The sequence below is a fragment of the Oncorhynchus masou genome, chromosome 6 (assembly GCF_036934945.1).
Source record: "Oncorhynchus masou masou isolate Uvic2021 chromosome 6, UVic_Omas_1.1, whole genome shotgun sequence".
Classification (NCBI taxonomy): domain Eukaryota; kingdom Metazoa; phylum Chordata; class Actinopteri; order Salmoniformes; family Salmonidae; genus Oncorhynchus; species Oncorhynchus masou.
This window is the reverse complement of record NC_088217.1, coordinates 11,104,899-11,121,228: the sequence shown is the minus strand read 5'-3', so window position 1 is coordinate 11,121,228 and position 16,330 is coordinate 11,104,899. Positions and strand designations below refer to the sequence as shown.

General features: G+C 44.2%; 1 protein-coding gene across 8 annotated transcripts in view; it reads left to right on the top strand.

Annotated features, from left to right (window-relative positions):
• Nucleotides 1-16,330, top strand: part of LOC135541351 (acid-sensing ion channel 1B) — a 376,245-nt gene that overhangs the window by 338,372 nt on the left and 21,543 nt on the right. For all 8 annotated transcript variants that reach the window (XM_064967528.1, XM_064967533.1, XM_064967530.1 and 5 more), the window contains 2 exons: nucleotides 3,931-4,058; nucleotides 15,505-15,655. In XM_064967528.1, coding sequence (XP_064823600.1) covers nucleotides 3,931-4,058; nucleotides 15,505-15,655 — 279 coding nt within the window. The remainder of the gene's footprint in view (nucleotides 1-3,930; nucleotides 4,059-15,504; nucleotides 15,656-16,330) is intronic.

Below are 16,330 nucleotides of genomic sequence, written 5' to 3'. Positions count from 1 at the left end.
ATAGGGGATGGGGGTAGAGGATGGATAGGGGATGGATAGGGGATGGGGGTAGAGGATGGATAGGGGATGGATAGGGGATGGGGATAGGGGATGGATAGGGGATGGGGTTAGAGGATGGATAGGGGATGGGGTTAGAGGATGGATAGGGGATGGGGTTAGAGGATGGATAGGGGATGCATAGGGGATGGAAAGGGGATGGATAGGGGATGGATAGGGGATGGAAAGGGGATGGGGTTACAGGATGGATAGGGGATGGGGTTAGAGGATGGAAAGGGGATGGGGTTAGGGGATGGATAGGGGATGGATAGGGGATGGATAGGGGATGGATAGGGGATGGAAAGGGGATGGGGTTAGAGGATGGATAGGGGATTGGGTTACAGGATGGATAGGGGATGGGGTTACAGGATGGATAGGGGATGAGGTTAGGGGATGGATAGGGGATGGGGTTACAGGATGGAAAGGGATGGGGTTACAGGATGGATAGGGGATGGGGTTACAGGATGGATAGGGGATGGGGTTACAGGATGGATAGGGGATGAGGTTAGAGGATGGATAGGGGATGGGGTTACAGGATGGATAGGGGATGGGGTTACAGGATGGATAGGGGATGGGGTTACAGGATGGAAAGGGGACGGGGTTACAGGATTGATAGGGGATGGGGTTACAGGATGGATAGGGGATGGGGTTACAGGATGGATAGGGGATGAGGTTAGGGGATGGATAGGGGATGGGGTTACAGGATGGAAAGGGGATGGGGTTACAGGATGGATAGGGGATGGGGTTACAGGATGGATAGGGGATGGGGTTAGAGGATGGATAGGGAGGAGGTTACAGAATGGATAGGGGATGAGGTTAGAGGATGGATAGGGGATGGGGTTACAGGATGGATAGGGGATGGGGTTACAGGATGGATAGGGGATGGGGTTACAGGATGGATAGGGGATGAGGTTAGAGGATGGATAGGGGATGAGGTTAGAGGATGGATAGGGGATGGGGTTACAGGATGGATAGGGGATGGGGTTACAGGATGGATAGGGGATGGGGTTAGAGGATGGATAGGGGATGGGGTTAGAGGATGGAAAGGGGATGGGGTTACAGGATGGATAGGGGGTGGGGTTAGAGGATGGATAGGGGATGGGGTTACAGGATGGATAGGGGATGGGGTTACAGGATGGAAAGGGGATGGGGTTAGAGGATGGATAGGGGATGGGGTTAGAGGATGGATAGGGGATGGATAGGGGATGGGGTTACAGGATGGATAGGGGATGAGGTTAGGGGATGGATAGGGGATGGGGTTACAGGATGGAAAGGGGATGGGGTTAGAGGATGGATAGGGGATGGGGTTAGAGGATGGATAGGGGATGGATAGGGGATGGGGTTACAGGATGGAAAGGGGATGGGGTTACAGGATGGATAGGGGATGGGGTTACAGGATGGATAGGGGATGGGGTTAGAGGATGGATAGGGGATGGGGTTACAGGATGGAAAGGGGATGGGGTTACAGGATGGATAGGGGATGGGGTTACAGGATGGATAGGGGATGGGGTTACAGGATGGATAGGGGATGGGGTTACAGGATGGAAAGGGGATGGGGTTAGAGGATGGATAGGGGATGGGGTTAGAGGATGGATAGGGGATGGATAGGGGATGGGGTTACAGGATGGAAAGGGGATGGGGTTACAGGATGGATAGGGGATGGGGTTACAGGATGGATAGGGGATGGGGTTAGAGGATGGATAGGGGAGGAGGTTACAGAATGGATAGGGGATGAGGTTAGAGGATGGATAGGGGATGGGGTTACAGGATGGATAGGGGATGGGGTTACAGGATGGATAGGGGATGGGGTTAGAGGATGGATAGGGGATGAGGTTAGAGGATGGATAGGGGATGGGGTTACAGGATGGATAGGGGATGGGGTTACAGGATGGATAGGGGATGGGGTTACAGGATGGATAGGGGATGGGGTTAGAGGATGGATAGGGGATGGGGTTAGAGGATGGAAAGGGGATGGGGTTACAGGATGGATAGGGGATGGGGTTAGAGGATGGATAGGGGATGGGGTTAGAGGATGGATAGGGGATGGGGTTACAGGATGGATAGGGGATGAGTTTACAGGATGGAAAGGGGAAGGGGTTACAGGATGGATAGGGGGTGGGGTTAGAGGATGGATAGGGGATGGGGTTACAGGATGGATAGGGGATGGGGTTACAGGATGGAAAGGGGATGGGGTTAGAGGATGGATAGGGGATGGGGTTAGAGGATGGATAGGGGATGGATAGGGGATGGGGTTACAGGATGGATAGGGGATGAGGTTAGGGGATGGATAGGGGATGGGGTTACAGGATGGATAGGGGATTTGGTTAGAGGATGGATAGGGGATGGATAGGGGATGGGGTTAGAGGATGGATAGGGGATGGATAGGGTATGGTTAGGGGATGGATAGGGGATGGATAGGGGATGGGGTTACAGGATGGATAGGGGATGAGGTTAGGGGATGGGGTTACAGGATGGATAGGGGATGGGGTTACAGGATGGATAGGGGATGAGTTTAGGGGATGGATAGGGGATGGGGTTACAGGATGGATAGGGGATGAGGTTAGAGGATGGATAGGGGATGGGGTTAGAGGATGGATAGGGGATGGGGTTAGAGGATGGATAGGGGATGGGGTTAGAGGATGGATAGGGGATGGGGTTAGAGGATGGATAGGGGATGGTTAGTGAATGGATAGGGGATGGATAGGGGATGGTTAGTGAATGGATAGGGGATGAGGTTAGGGGATGGGGTTACAGGATGGATAGGGGATGGGGTTAGAGGATGGATAGGGGATGGGGTTAGAGGATGGATAGGGGATGGGGTTACAGGATGGATAGGGGATGGGGTTAGAGGATGGATAGGGGATGGGGTTAGAGGATGGATAGGGGATGGGGTTACAGGATGGATAGGGGATGGGGTTAGAGGATGGATAGGGGATGAGGTTACAGGATGGATGGGGGATGGGGTTACAGGATGGATAGGGGATGGGGTTACAGGATGGATAGGGGATGGGGTTAGAGGATGGATATGGGATGGGGTTACAGGATGGATAGGGGATGGGGTTAGAGGATGGATATGGGATGGGGTTACAGGATGGATAGAGGATGGATAGGGGATGGATAGGGGATGGGGTTAGAGGATGGATAGGGGATGGGGTTAGAGGATGGATAGGGGATGGGGTTACAGGATGGATAGGGGATGGGGTTACAGGATGGATAGGGGATGGGGTTAGAGGATGGATAGGGGATGGATAGGGGATGGGGTTAGAGGATGGATAGGGGATGGGGTTAGAGGATGGATAGTGGATGGGTTTACAGGATGGATAGGGGATGGTATTAGAGGATGGATAGGGGATATATAGGGGATGGGGTTAGAGGATGGATAGGGGATGGGGTTTGGTATGGTTAGGGGATGGGGTTAGAGGATGGATCGGGGATGGGGTTAGTGGATGGTTAGGGGATGGGATTAGAGGATGGATAGGGAATGGGGTTAGAGGATGGATAGGGGATGGGGTTAGAGGATGGATAGGGGATGGGGTTAGAGGATGGATAGGGGATGGGGTTAGAGGATGGATAGGGGATGGGGTTAGAGGATGGATAGGGGATAGGGTTAGGGGATGGATAGGGGATGGGGTTAGAGGATGGATAGGGGATGGGGTTAGAGGATGGATAGGGGATGGGTAGAGGATGGGTTTAAGGGATGAATGAGGTATGGGATAGGATAGGGTGTAGGCTACTCCATTGCAGTAGGAACATCAATGATATAAATCATTCTGACATTCATATGTTCTTCTGATAACTAATTGTGATAAGATGTTCTTTTTTTTCAGACTGGGTAACACCTGGCTCTTCATTTTTTTGGATGCATGTTTCTTGTCTTTCCCTTCCTCTCTCCAGATGAGACATCATTTGAGGCAGGCATCAAGGTCCAGATCCACACTCAGGACGAGCCACCCTTCATTGACCAGCTGGGCTTTGGAGTAGCCCCAGGCTTCCAGACCTTCGTATCCTGTCAGGAACAACGGGTAGGGTGTCACTCAATCAATTCATCAATCAATTAAGACTGCCATTAGTGGCTCTTACCAATTTGGGCTTGTACAGGGAAGGAGGGCACAACATTGTTCAAAACAAATAATGATTGTCTCGGTTATTGTTGTTGTTGATAAGTGGTAGGTTGTTTTGTTGTTCATGATTCCTGATGATGTCATCCTGCTACCTATAAAGGGGCTGAAATATGTAAGTGTGTTTTCAGCTACTCAACCAGCATGTACCGTTTCATTGTATTTATTTCTGAAGGCTGTGTTCTTGTTGAAGCAGGATGAGGTAATTTTGAAACCTAGTCAGTCAGTTTCACCTTAAACAGACTCTGACCTCTCCACTGTCATTTCTTTTTCCTGTTACATTATGGGAATCTCATCAGTGGCAGTGGTGGATATCCACACTTTTTCAATCAGTGCTCCCATGCCCTCTTTGTCTCTCTGGGAGAGAAGAGAACCCACCTCTGAATAATTCCATATGATATATACCCATCAGGGGTTGGAACCTTCATTATTTTTATCTTAATTGTTTCATTCTGAACTGAAACACTTTTTTTTGTACCCTTCCGAGTGAAAAGAAGGAAGCTTGTACAGAATACAAATATTCCAAAACATGCATCCTGTTTGCAATAAGGCACTAAAGTAAAACTGCTAAAAAATTGTCGAAGAAATGTATTTTATGTCCTGAATACAACGCGTTATGTTTGGGGAAAATTCAACACAGCACATCACTGAGTACCACATTTCAAGCATGGGGGTGGCTGCATCATGTTATGGGTATGCTAGTCCTAGGCAAGGACTATGGCTTTTTAGTATAAAAATAAGTGGAATAGAGCTAAGCACAGGCAAAATCCTAGAGAAAACCTGGTTCAGTCTGCTTTCCAACAAGCACTGGGAGACAAATTCACCTTTCAGAAGTACAATTATGCCAAATCCACATTGGCGTAGCCTAGTTACAATTTTGACTTAAATCGGCTTGAAAATCTCTGGCAAGACTTGAAATTGGCTGTCTAGCAATGATCAACAACCAACCAACTGACTGACCAACCAACCAACCGGCCAACCAGAGCTTGGAGAATAATAATAATAATTCATATTGTCCAATCCAGGTGTGCAAAGCTCTTAGAGACTTACCCAGAAAGACTCACAATTGTGTGACGCAAAAATTCTAACTAAATGCTTGGTGCATAGAATTAAAAAGGTTTTGTCAGATATTATTCATCCTAATCAGACAGATTTTTTACATGGACGATAATACATGGACATTGGCGATAATATAAGACAAGTACTGGAAAAAATAGAATACTATGTCTTTTATACTGATAACAAGTTCAAACAGGTGCCATTAATACAGGTAACGAGTGGAGGACAGAGGAGCCTCTTAATAAAGAAGAAGTTACAGGTCTGTGAGAGCCAGAAATCTTGCTTGTTTGTAGGTGACCAAATACTTATTTTCCACCGTAATTTGCAAATAAATTCATTAAAAATCCTACAATGTGATATTCTGGATTTTTTTTTTCTAATTTCGTCTGTCATAGTTGAAGTGTACCTGTGATGGAAATTACAGGCCTCTCTCTTCTTTTTAAGTGGGAGAACTTGCACAATTGGTGGCTGACTAAATACTTTTTTGCCTCACTGTATGTATTATTGCCATTGAAATGTTAGCTGTTAAAATTGGGGCGGCAGGGTAGCCTAGTGGTTAGAGCGTTGGACTAGTAATCGCAAGGTTGTGAGTTCAAACCCCTGAGCTGACAAGGAACAAATCTGTTGTTCTGCCCCTGAACAGGCAGTTAACCCACTGTTCCCAGGCCATCATTGAAAATAAGAATTTGTTCTTAACTGACTTGCCTGGTTAAATAAAAAAAATAAAAAAAAAATTTCTAGGATCTAGAAACATTTTCTAACCTCTCAGGATTAAAACCACAATTAGAATCCCTCCACAGCCTCATATAGGATCTAGAAACATTTTCTAACCTCTCAGGATTAAAACCACAATCAGAATCCCTCCACAGCCTCACATAGGATCTAGAAACATTTTCTAACCTCTCAGGATTAAAACCACAATCAGAATCCCTCCACAGCCTCATATAGGATCTAGAAACATTTTCTAACCTCTCAGGATTAAAACCACAATTAGAATCCCTCCACAGCCTCATATAGGATCTAGAAACATTTTCTAACCTCTCAGGATTAAAACCACAATCAGAATCCCTCCACAGCCTCATATAGGATCTAGAAACGTTTTCTAACCTCTCAGGATTCAAACCAAATTAGAATCCCTCCACAGCCTCATATAGGATCTAGAAACATTTCTAACCTCTCAGGATTCAAACCAAATTATGATAAATTTTGAATCACTAAAAAATTCAACTTTTACATTACTGTGTAGTTTACCAATAAAATGGTCTGACGGGGATGTGGACATACTCAGTATGCATATCCAGAAAGAAAGAAATGATCTAACTCCAATTCATTTTAATAGAAAGTTGGCAAATATCGATTAGATCTTGCTACCATGATAAGGAAAATACCTGTCTATTTGTGGAGGAAAACATCCCCCTGATTAACTCTTTAGTCATATCACAGTTTACCTATTTGCTTATGGTTTTGCCTACATCTAGTGACCTGTTTTTTAAATTATATGAACAAAAAACATTCAATTTCATTTGTAATGGCAAGCCAGACAAATGTAAAAGGGCCTATTTACTGTATATAATGAATATGAATTCAGGGGACAGCAACTATTAAATATTAAAGCATTAGACCTCTCACTAAAGCATCAGTCATACAAATCAGTCATTTAAGTTAGACTTAAACCTGAATGGTTCTCTTGTAAATTAGTAAGAATGTCTCATCCTGTGTTCAAGAATGGCCTTTTCCCCTTTATTCAGATTCCATCTGCTCACTTTCGGTTATTTGAAAACAAAATATTGTTATTTTTTAAACAAGTCTTAGAAAGTTGGTTGCAATTTCAGTTTCAAATATAATTTCAGTTCACTCAAATATACTAATTGATTAAAAAAAACGAAAAAAGGTATAATCTTTGTAAATTATATCATAATTAGGACTGGTGAAGTTATGTCACACATGCAGCTAACACAGACATATTGAAATGTCTGCTCTACCCAAAATTACAACCAACTAATTGCAGCATTACCACAAAAATTGAAGAGGCAAGTGGAAGGGGAAAAAGTAAGGAACTTGTTTGTCAGCCTTGCATTAAAGATCAAAAATGGTTAAAGAAAATTGTGATAAATAAAAAATATTTAAGCATTTAAGCACCAAAAAATTGACAGCTGTGCCATATAAATTGCAAAATAGTTGGGAAGATATTTTCGATGTACCGATTCCATGGCACATGGTTTATGAATTGACATGCAAAAGGACGCCGGATTCTAATCTTAACATTTTTCAATTCATATCTTATCGAGTACAGTCTTGTATTAATGCATTATTATTACCTCATCAGTTCTCATTACTGAACGTCGCAAACTCTTTGGATATCTGCACGAACCCAAGCTTCCATAATGAATCAGCGATATACAAATTGGCGTAATTATTTATTTACTAACTAACTAATCAAATCACATAATTACATAAACAAGCAATATAGTTATTGGGTAATAACACAATGCATTGATAAGACCCTAGTGGGCTAAACCGGTATGACAGCTCAGTAGACAATGGAAAGGGGTGGGGACAGATAAAAAGTAATTGAAATGCTAATCCTTTGCACATGAACAGCTGCTCATTTGAAAATAATTGCAATTAAATTAACTCCCTGTCGTTGTTGTCTTCTCTTTTGGGCTCGCCGGTCCATCTGCTGGAGAGTCAGTTCATCAGAGAGTCTCTGGTTGACTTCCCCAGAAGTCAGTATGTCTTTCGTAGTTGTCACTTTCTCAGCGACTCTGGATAGTGTCTGTTGTAATGGATACGTCAGGTGTACAGATGGTCGTTGCATAGAATAGATGCTTCTGCGGTTGTCGGTATTCTCGTACTAGACTTACGTAATTTCCAGCTGCAGACTAGTAATTCTACGTCTAGGATTTGCTCTCATTCTGTAGTGATCGATAGTCTCAGAGTTTAACCATTTCCAGCCGTGTAGCCAACGCTACACGCTGTATGATCTTAACCATTTCACATGTAGCGTCAGCTGCATGTTTTCTTGTCTAATGGTCTATAGAATTGTATCCATTACAGCATGGGGACTCTGCCCCGGCGTTCTCTGACTTATTGTACATTTTGTATGAAGTAGTTTTATACTCTGTGGAAAAAAGTGTGATTCAATGATGCCTGATGTAGGGTAGCCTAATAGTTAGAGCATTGGACTTGTAACCGGAAGGTTGCAAGTTCAAACCCCTGAGCTGACAAGGTAAAACTCTGTCGTTCTGCCCCTGAACAGGCAGTTAACCCACTGTTCCTAGGTCCCTTAAGTGTACACGGACCATTCCCACATTCTCAAAAATATAAATATTGTTTAATTCTCCCATTTTGGGGATTAGGAGTTTTGGCAAGAGAAGCTCTTTGTTCTCCATAGACTTTCTCCCTCAATACTGCATGGCAATTTTTACCAGGTATTTATGACCGTTGTAAAATCTGATATGGGAGAGAGAGTGAGAGAGAAAGGGGGGAGCCACGATATCATCGTGACAACAATGCCCACTTTACCCGGAAGCCACCTGCACCAATGTGTCGGAGGAAACACTGTGTATCTGGCGGCCGTGTCAGCGTGCACTGCACCCGGCCCGAAACCGGAGTCTATAGTGCACGATGGGACAAGGACATTAGGAGGCGCGCACACCACCCACCGCTTCCTAGTATATTACTCATTAATGTTCAGTCTCTGGATAATAAAGTTGACAAACTCAGGGCGAGGGTTTCTACCCAGAGAGACATCCTGGATTGTAATATACTCTGTTTCACGGAAACATGGCTCTCTGGGGATATACTGTCTGAGTCGATCCAACCAGTTGGGTTCTCGGTTAAGTTCGCGGACAGGAATACATATCTCTCCGGGAAGAAGAAGATCGGGGGTGTATGTTTCATGATTAACTACTCATGGTGTGATTGTGTTAACATACAGGAACTCAAGTCCTTTTATTCACCTGACCTAGAATACCTCACAATCACATGCCGACCGTATTACCTCCAAAGACAATTTTCTTCAGTTAAAGTCACGGCCGTGTATATCCCCCCTCAAGCCGATACCACAACATTCCTCAAAGAACTTCACTGGACTCTATGCAACCTAGATATCCTGAGGCTGCATTTATTGTAGCTGGTGATTTTTAAAAAGCAAATTTGAGGAAAAGGCTGCCGAAGTTCTATCAACATATTGACTGTAGTACAGAACATTTCCTTTAGCAGCAGCTGCTCTTCCTGGGGTTTATTATGGATCCACAATAGTACCTGCCAAGGCAGCAGCTACTCTTCCTGGGGTCCAGCAAAAATAACCCATTAAGGCACATCACACACAACAACAAAAAACAGTACACCATAAAACATCATTACACAACTACATACGTATCTACAACACAAAATACAACAATATTACAATGTACGAGTGTGTATATCGTGTGTGTGTGTGTATGTGTGAATGCGAACATACGTATGATGAAAGGAACATAGGAGAATAGTTTGTTCATATTATCAATCCTGCCATGGCCACTTATGTGTGGCCGGTGAATGAGTGAGATAGAGAGAGAGACAGACAGACAGACAGACAGACAGACAGACAGACAGAGAAAGGAGAGAGACAGACAGACAGACAGACAGACAGACAGACAGACAGACAGACAGACAGACAGACAGAGAGAGAGACAGAGAGAGAGAGAGACAGAGAGACAGAGAGAGAGAGAGAGAGAGAGAGAGAGAAAGAGAAAGGAGAGAGAGAGAGACATACAGACAGACAGAGAGAATAGAGAGGGAGAGAGAGAAGAGAGAGAGAGGAGAAAGAGAGGGAGAGAGAGAGAGAGAGGAGAAAGAGAGAGAGAGCGAGAGAGAGAGAGAGAGAGGAGATAGAGAGTTAGGCATCCCGTGGTCTGCAGCCACAACACCATCAGCATACATAATCCCACCGCAGCCTGATTAGACCTGTACTGAACACACACCAAAACACACACTGACATCGACACACACACACAAAAACACACACTAACACTCACAGCATTAGAGAGAGGTTCTGTCCCAGCTTTCATTAATCTAATGCAATACAGTCACTTTCAACCCTTTTGTTCCAAAGCTCTCCATTAGAAACTGTTTTGGTGCAAATATATAAATGAAAGGTCCGATGCAGTCCTTTTTATCCTAATATCAAACCATTTCTAGGTAACAATTAAGTACCTTACTGTGATTTTTTTTCAATTAAATTGTCAAAATAGAAACAAAAATAGCTTCTAAGCAAAGAGCAATTTCTCAAGGAAGAATTTTGCTAGGACTGTCTGAGTGGTCAGAGTGGGGAGGGGCAACCTGAAAATGATATGTTATTGGCAGAGGTTTGGAACTCTCTTTCTTATTGGTCTATTTACTTCCTGCTGATGTCAGGCCAAAACTCCAACCCACCAAAACAGGCAGAAATTACAGGCATTTAAAAAAAAAACAGCTCTTACACTAAATGGGCATCATCATCAACTTCACAGTGTTATTCCAAACTCATAGTGTGGAAATATATGTATACAGTGCATTTGGAAAGGATTCGGACCCTAGACTTTTTCTAAATTTTGTTACAGTCTTATTCTAAAATGTATTAAATCATTTTAAATCTACACACAATACCCCATGATGACAAAGCGAAAACAGGTTTTTTGACATTTTTTCAAATGTATAAAAAATAGAAAACAGAAATGTTCAGAGTCTTTGTTATGAGATTAGAAATTGAGCTCAGGTGCATCCTGTTTCTATTTATCATCCTTGAGATGTTTCTACAATTTGATTGGACTCCACCTGTGGTAAATTCAATTGATTGGACATGGTTTGAAAAGGCACACGCCTGTCTATATAAGGCCCCACAGTTTACAGTGCATGTCGGGCCAAAACAAAGCCATGAGATCGCAGAAATTGTCCATAGAGCTCTGAGACAGGATGGTGAACTGAGGCACAGTTCTGGGGAAAGGTACCAAAACATTTCTGCAGCATTGAATGTCCCCAAGAACACAGTGGCCTCCATCATTCTTAAATGAAAGAAGTTTGGAACCACCAAGACTTCCTAGAGCTGGCTGACCAACCAAACTGAGAAATCAGGGGAGAAGGGCTTTGGACAGGAAGGTGACCAAGAACCCGATGGTCACTCTGACAGAGCTAAAGAGTTCCTCTGTGGAGATGGGAGAACCTTCCAGAAGGACAACCATCTCCGCAGCACTCCACCAATTAGGCCTTTATGGTAGAGTGGCCAGATGGACGCTGCTCCTCAGTAAAAGGCACATGACAGCCTGCTTAGAGTTTGACACAAGGCAACTAATTGACTCGCAGAGTCAAGATTCTCTGGTCTGATGAAACCTAGATTGAAGTCTTTGGCCTGAATGCCAAGCGTCGCATCTGGAGGAAACCTGGCACCATTACTAGCGGCAGGGACTGGGAGACCAGTCAGGATCAAGGGAAAGATTAACGGAGCAAAGTACAGAGAGATCCTTGATGAAAACCTGCTCCAGAGCGCTCAGAACCTCAGACTGGGGCAAAGGTTCACCTTCCAACAGGACAATGACCCTAAGCACACAGCCAAGACAACGCAGGAGTGGCTTCGGGACAAGTCTCTGAATGTCCTTGAGTAGCCCAGCAAGAGCCCAGACTTGAACCCGATCTAACATCTCTGGAGAGACCTGACAATAGCTGTGCAGCGACACACCCCATCCAACCTGACAGAGCTTAAGAGGATCTGCAGAGAATCATGGTTGAAACTCCCCAAATGCACGTGTGCCAAGCTTGTAGTGTCATACCCAAGAAGACTTGAGGCTGTAATCGCTGCCAAAGGTGCTTCAACAATGTACTGAGTAAAGGGTCTGAATACTTATGTAAATGTCAAAAGAAATCTAAAAACCTGTTTTTGCTTTGTCATTATGGGGTATTGTGATGTCATTATGGGGTGTTGTGATGTCATTATGGGGTATTGTGATGTCATTATGGGGTATTGTGATGTCATTATGGGGTATTGTGATGTCATTATGGGGTATTGTGTGTGTAGATTGAAAAGGGGAAAAACGATTTAATACATTTTAGAATAAGGTTGTATCGTAATAAAATGTGGAAAAAGTCAAGGGCTCTGAATACATTCCGAATGCACTGTAAAACGCAGTAAGATCAAGTGTTTGACTGCACTAGAGGCCTTTAAGATAAGGAATGTTTTCACATTGGCACTCCGCATCACTCCGTCAAGGGAAATATAGTATTCTTTCTGGAAAAAGATATGTCCTGAGTGGCGCAGTGGTCTAAGGCACAGCATCTCAGTGCTAGAGGTGTCACTACAGACCCTGGTTCAATTCCAGGCTCTATCACAACCGGCCGTGATTAGGAGTCCCATAGGAAGGTACCCAGTGTTGTCTGGGTTAGGATTTGGCTGGGGTAGGCGGTCATTGCAAATAAGAATTTCATCTTTCCTGGTTAAATTGGATATTTTTTATATATATTTCAGGATGTTGTGATATCCCTGGAAATAATCTAAATTCACGTAAACATTATCGTTTTGAAAACAGCATGTCCAAACAAAGTGGTCTCTTGGCACAATTTATCCTGGGGTGAGTTGAGCTATGGGATTAAGCCGTCTACAGATTTCTACACTGAATGAAATATTTCCACTACCTTTTTTAAACAATGTCTATCTTTATTTCCCAAACACAATTCAATACAATCACAACCACTTTTTGTCCTTTAATCATTATAAGCATCTTTTTATTTTAATTTTATTTTTACTGCGCCATCCAGGAGGCCCTCTTATAAGCATCTTTTAACACAGGTTTAACCGCTAACAAACAATTTGTACTTAAAAAAAAATATTTTAACATAGGCTAGGCCCTGTTGTTACCTCAAATCCCACTTCAATTTGCTCAATTTGCCATTGGCTCAATCATTGGCTCAACTTACACCATGGCCATTCGCTCAATTTCTAACATTTTGACAATATTAGCCCTCACAGCTACAAGGATGTACTTCCATGCTAGTTGTAGGACTTCATATTGAAAATGATAGAGGCCTGATGTATAGAACTATCTTAAAATGATCTACTTTGGTTTAGATAGCAGCACCTTGAAACCTCTAACACAAGACATTTGTGTGACTTGATGAAAGTCTGTTTTTTTGGACCAACCTTGATTTTTCCATGGGGTTTCTTCTTCACAGACTCCATGACATTATGACCTCTTCCTAAATATTTGGTAAAATTATACATTTTGTAACAAGGCTTGCTCAACTTACACTTTTTGCTAAACTTACCCCACTATCCCCTTACTCTACTTCTAATGAAGATAATCCAGAATGTTCTCTACCATTTATGAAAGAGAATCATTCAGAGCTCTCCTCAGCTCTCTTTCTCTGTCTCACACTCTCTCTCTCCCACTTAGTCACACGTACACACACACACACACACACACACACACACACACACACACACACACACACACACACACACACACACACACACACACACACACACACACACACACACACACACACACACACACACAGAGAGACACACAGAGACACACACGCACAGATAGGCTAAAGCCTATAAAACATTTATACTCACTTCAGCCTCAGCGAATTAGCCAGTAACTTTCAATTCGAGGAACTCCGGGTTCAAAACTAAGCAACACAACCATTTGTTTCTCTTTCTACTGAGATTTAACGGTTTCCGTTAAAAAGCCTAAAGCCTTTAGGGCCTCCCGGGTGGCGCAGTGGTCTAAGGCACTGCATTGCAGTGCTAGCTGTGCCACCAGAGACTCAGCCCAGGCTCTGTCGCAGCCGTCGGCGACCGGGAGGTCCATGGGGCGACGCACAATTGGCCTACGTCGTCCTGGCTAGGGAGTGCTTGGCCGGTAGGGATATCCTTGATATCCTTGCACTAGTGACTCCTGTGGCGGGCCGGCGCATTGCAAGCTGACCAGGTCTCTAGGTACACGGTGTTTCCTCAGACACATTGGTGCGGCTGGCTTCCGGGTTGGATGCGCGCTGTGTTAAGAAGCAGTGCGGCTTGGTTGGGTTGTGTTTCGGAGGACACATGGCTCTCGACCTTCGTCTCTCCCGAGTCCGTACGGGAGTTGTAGCGATGAGACAAGATAGAAACTACTAACAATTGGAAAGAAAAGGGAGTAAAAAATTAAACAACTAAAAAACTTTTAAAAAAGAATCCTGGCTCTGAAGCTCATCGGATATGGCGGAGATTGCAAACTATCACGGATTACAAAGGGTTTCCCAGCCGCGAGATGCCCACTGATGCAGGTCTACCAGACGAGCTAAATACCTTTTATGGGAAACCATGAAATTGGGGATAAAAAGGGCAAAAGGGGTAAAATAAAATAAAAAGCCTTTCACAGACAGTTGCAAACGCACAAAGACCCGCGGAATCAAGCCTCCACAAATGCTTTCCAAAGGTACAATGAATGTGGGTGGCTTGTGTAGCGGATAGGGAACCACCAAGCATGGTGAAATCATTATTCAGACGGCTGGATCTTCAGACAGGTATGAAACAGATGATGAGTTGGACAAACCCAGTGAAAACTAGTTTTTGTATCCCAAATGGCACCCCATTCCCTATACCCTATGGACTCTGGTCAAAAGTAGTGCACTATATAGGGAATAGGGTCCTGGTCTAAAGTAGTGCACTATATTGGGACTGTTTAATTTCAATCTATTTTATTCTGCCTTCGCACCACTATGAATCCTCCCATCTGAAACACCAAATAGAGAAATCATTATCGTTTTCTAATTCGATTTTGGGGAAGAGATGGGACAGAACGTGTGTGTGAGACACAGACACACACACACACACACACACACAGAGAGAGACACACACACACACACACACAGACACACACACAGACACACACACACACAGAGGCACAGACACATGCACACACACACACACACACACACACACACACACACATACAGCGGCCTCGGCCTCGCTAACTCACACACAGCCAGTGTGTCTAACTCCAGCCCTGTATGGAGAGAAACAGGGTCATGCAGGCTTTTGTTCAATGAGGTAATGTTAGTGATGGACTGTAACAAAAGCCTGCACTGCAACTACCCAGGACAACATTGTTCATCGAGTTCCCAGAGATGTCTGTCTCTCCTCTTTAGCAGTATAGGTGCAGAGTATGTCCTTCCATCTCTCTGCCTCTCCTCTATAGCTAACGTTCCTTTCTCCCCCATTGACTCAGACTTCCTCTGATCTCGATCTCTCTCTCTCTCTCTCTCTCTCTCTCTCTCTCTCTCCCCCCTGTAGCTGACGTACCTGCCTCCTCCGTGGGGCGACTGCAAGTCCACTCCCATAGACTCTGACTTCTTCAGCTCCTACAGCCTCACGGCCTGCCGTATCGACTGTGAGACGCGCTACCTGGTGGAGAACTGTAACTGCCGCATGGTACACATGCCTGGTAGGAGCCTCTCTCTCTCTCTCAATTTCAACTTCAGTGTATGGGGTTTTACTGGCACGGGAAACATATGTTTACATCGCCAAAGCAAGTGAAATAGATAAGAAACAAATGTGAAATAAAAGAGTAAAGGCATTTCAAATGTCATATTATGTCTATAAACAGTGTTGTAATGATGTGCAAATAGTTAACGTACAAAAGGGAAAATAAATTAACATAAATATGAGCTGTATTTACAATGGTGTTTGTTCTTCACTGGTTGCCCTTTTCTTGTCACAAATCTTACTGCTTTGATTGTAAAGGAGTGCGTAACTGTCCGCCGGGTTACAATAACCCGGCGCAAACCAGCCTGGGGTACACGTACAATTACACATAACAATTCCACACACAGACATGGGGGGGAAACAGAGGGTTATTTGCAAGACGAGTAATGAGGGAATGCAAACCAGGTGTACGGGAAAACAAGACAAAACAAATGGAAAATGAAAGGTGGATCGGCGATGGCTGGAAGACCGGTGAAGTCGACCACCGAACGCCGCCCGAACAAGGAGAGGGACCGACCTCGGCGGAAGTCGTGAAATTGATGGCACACTGTGGTATTTCACCCAATAGAGATGGAAGTTTATCAAAATTGGGTTTGTTAACTAATTCTTTGTGGGTCTGTGTAATCTGAGGGAA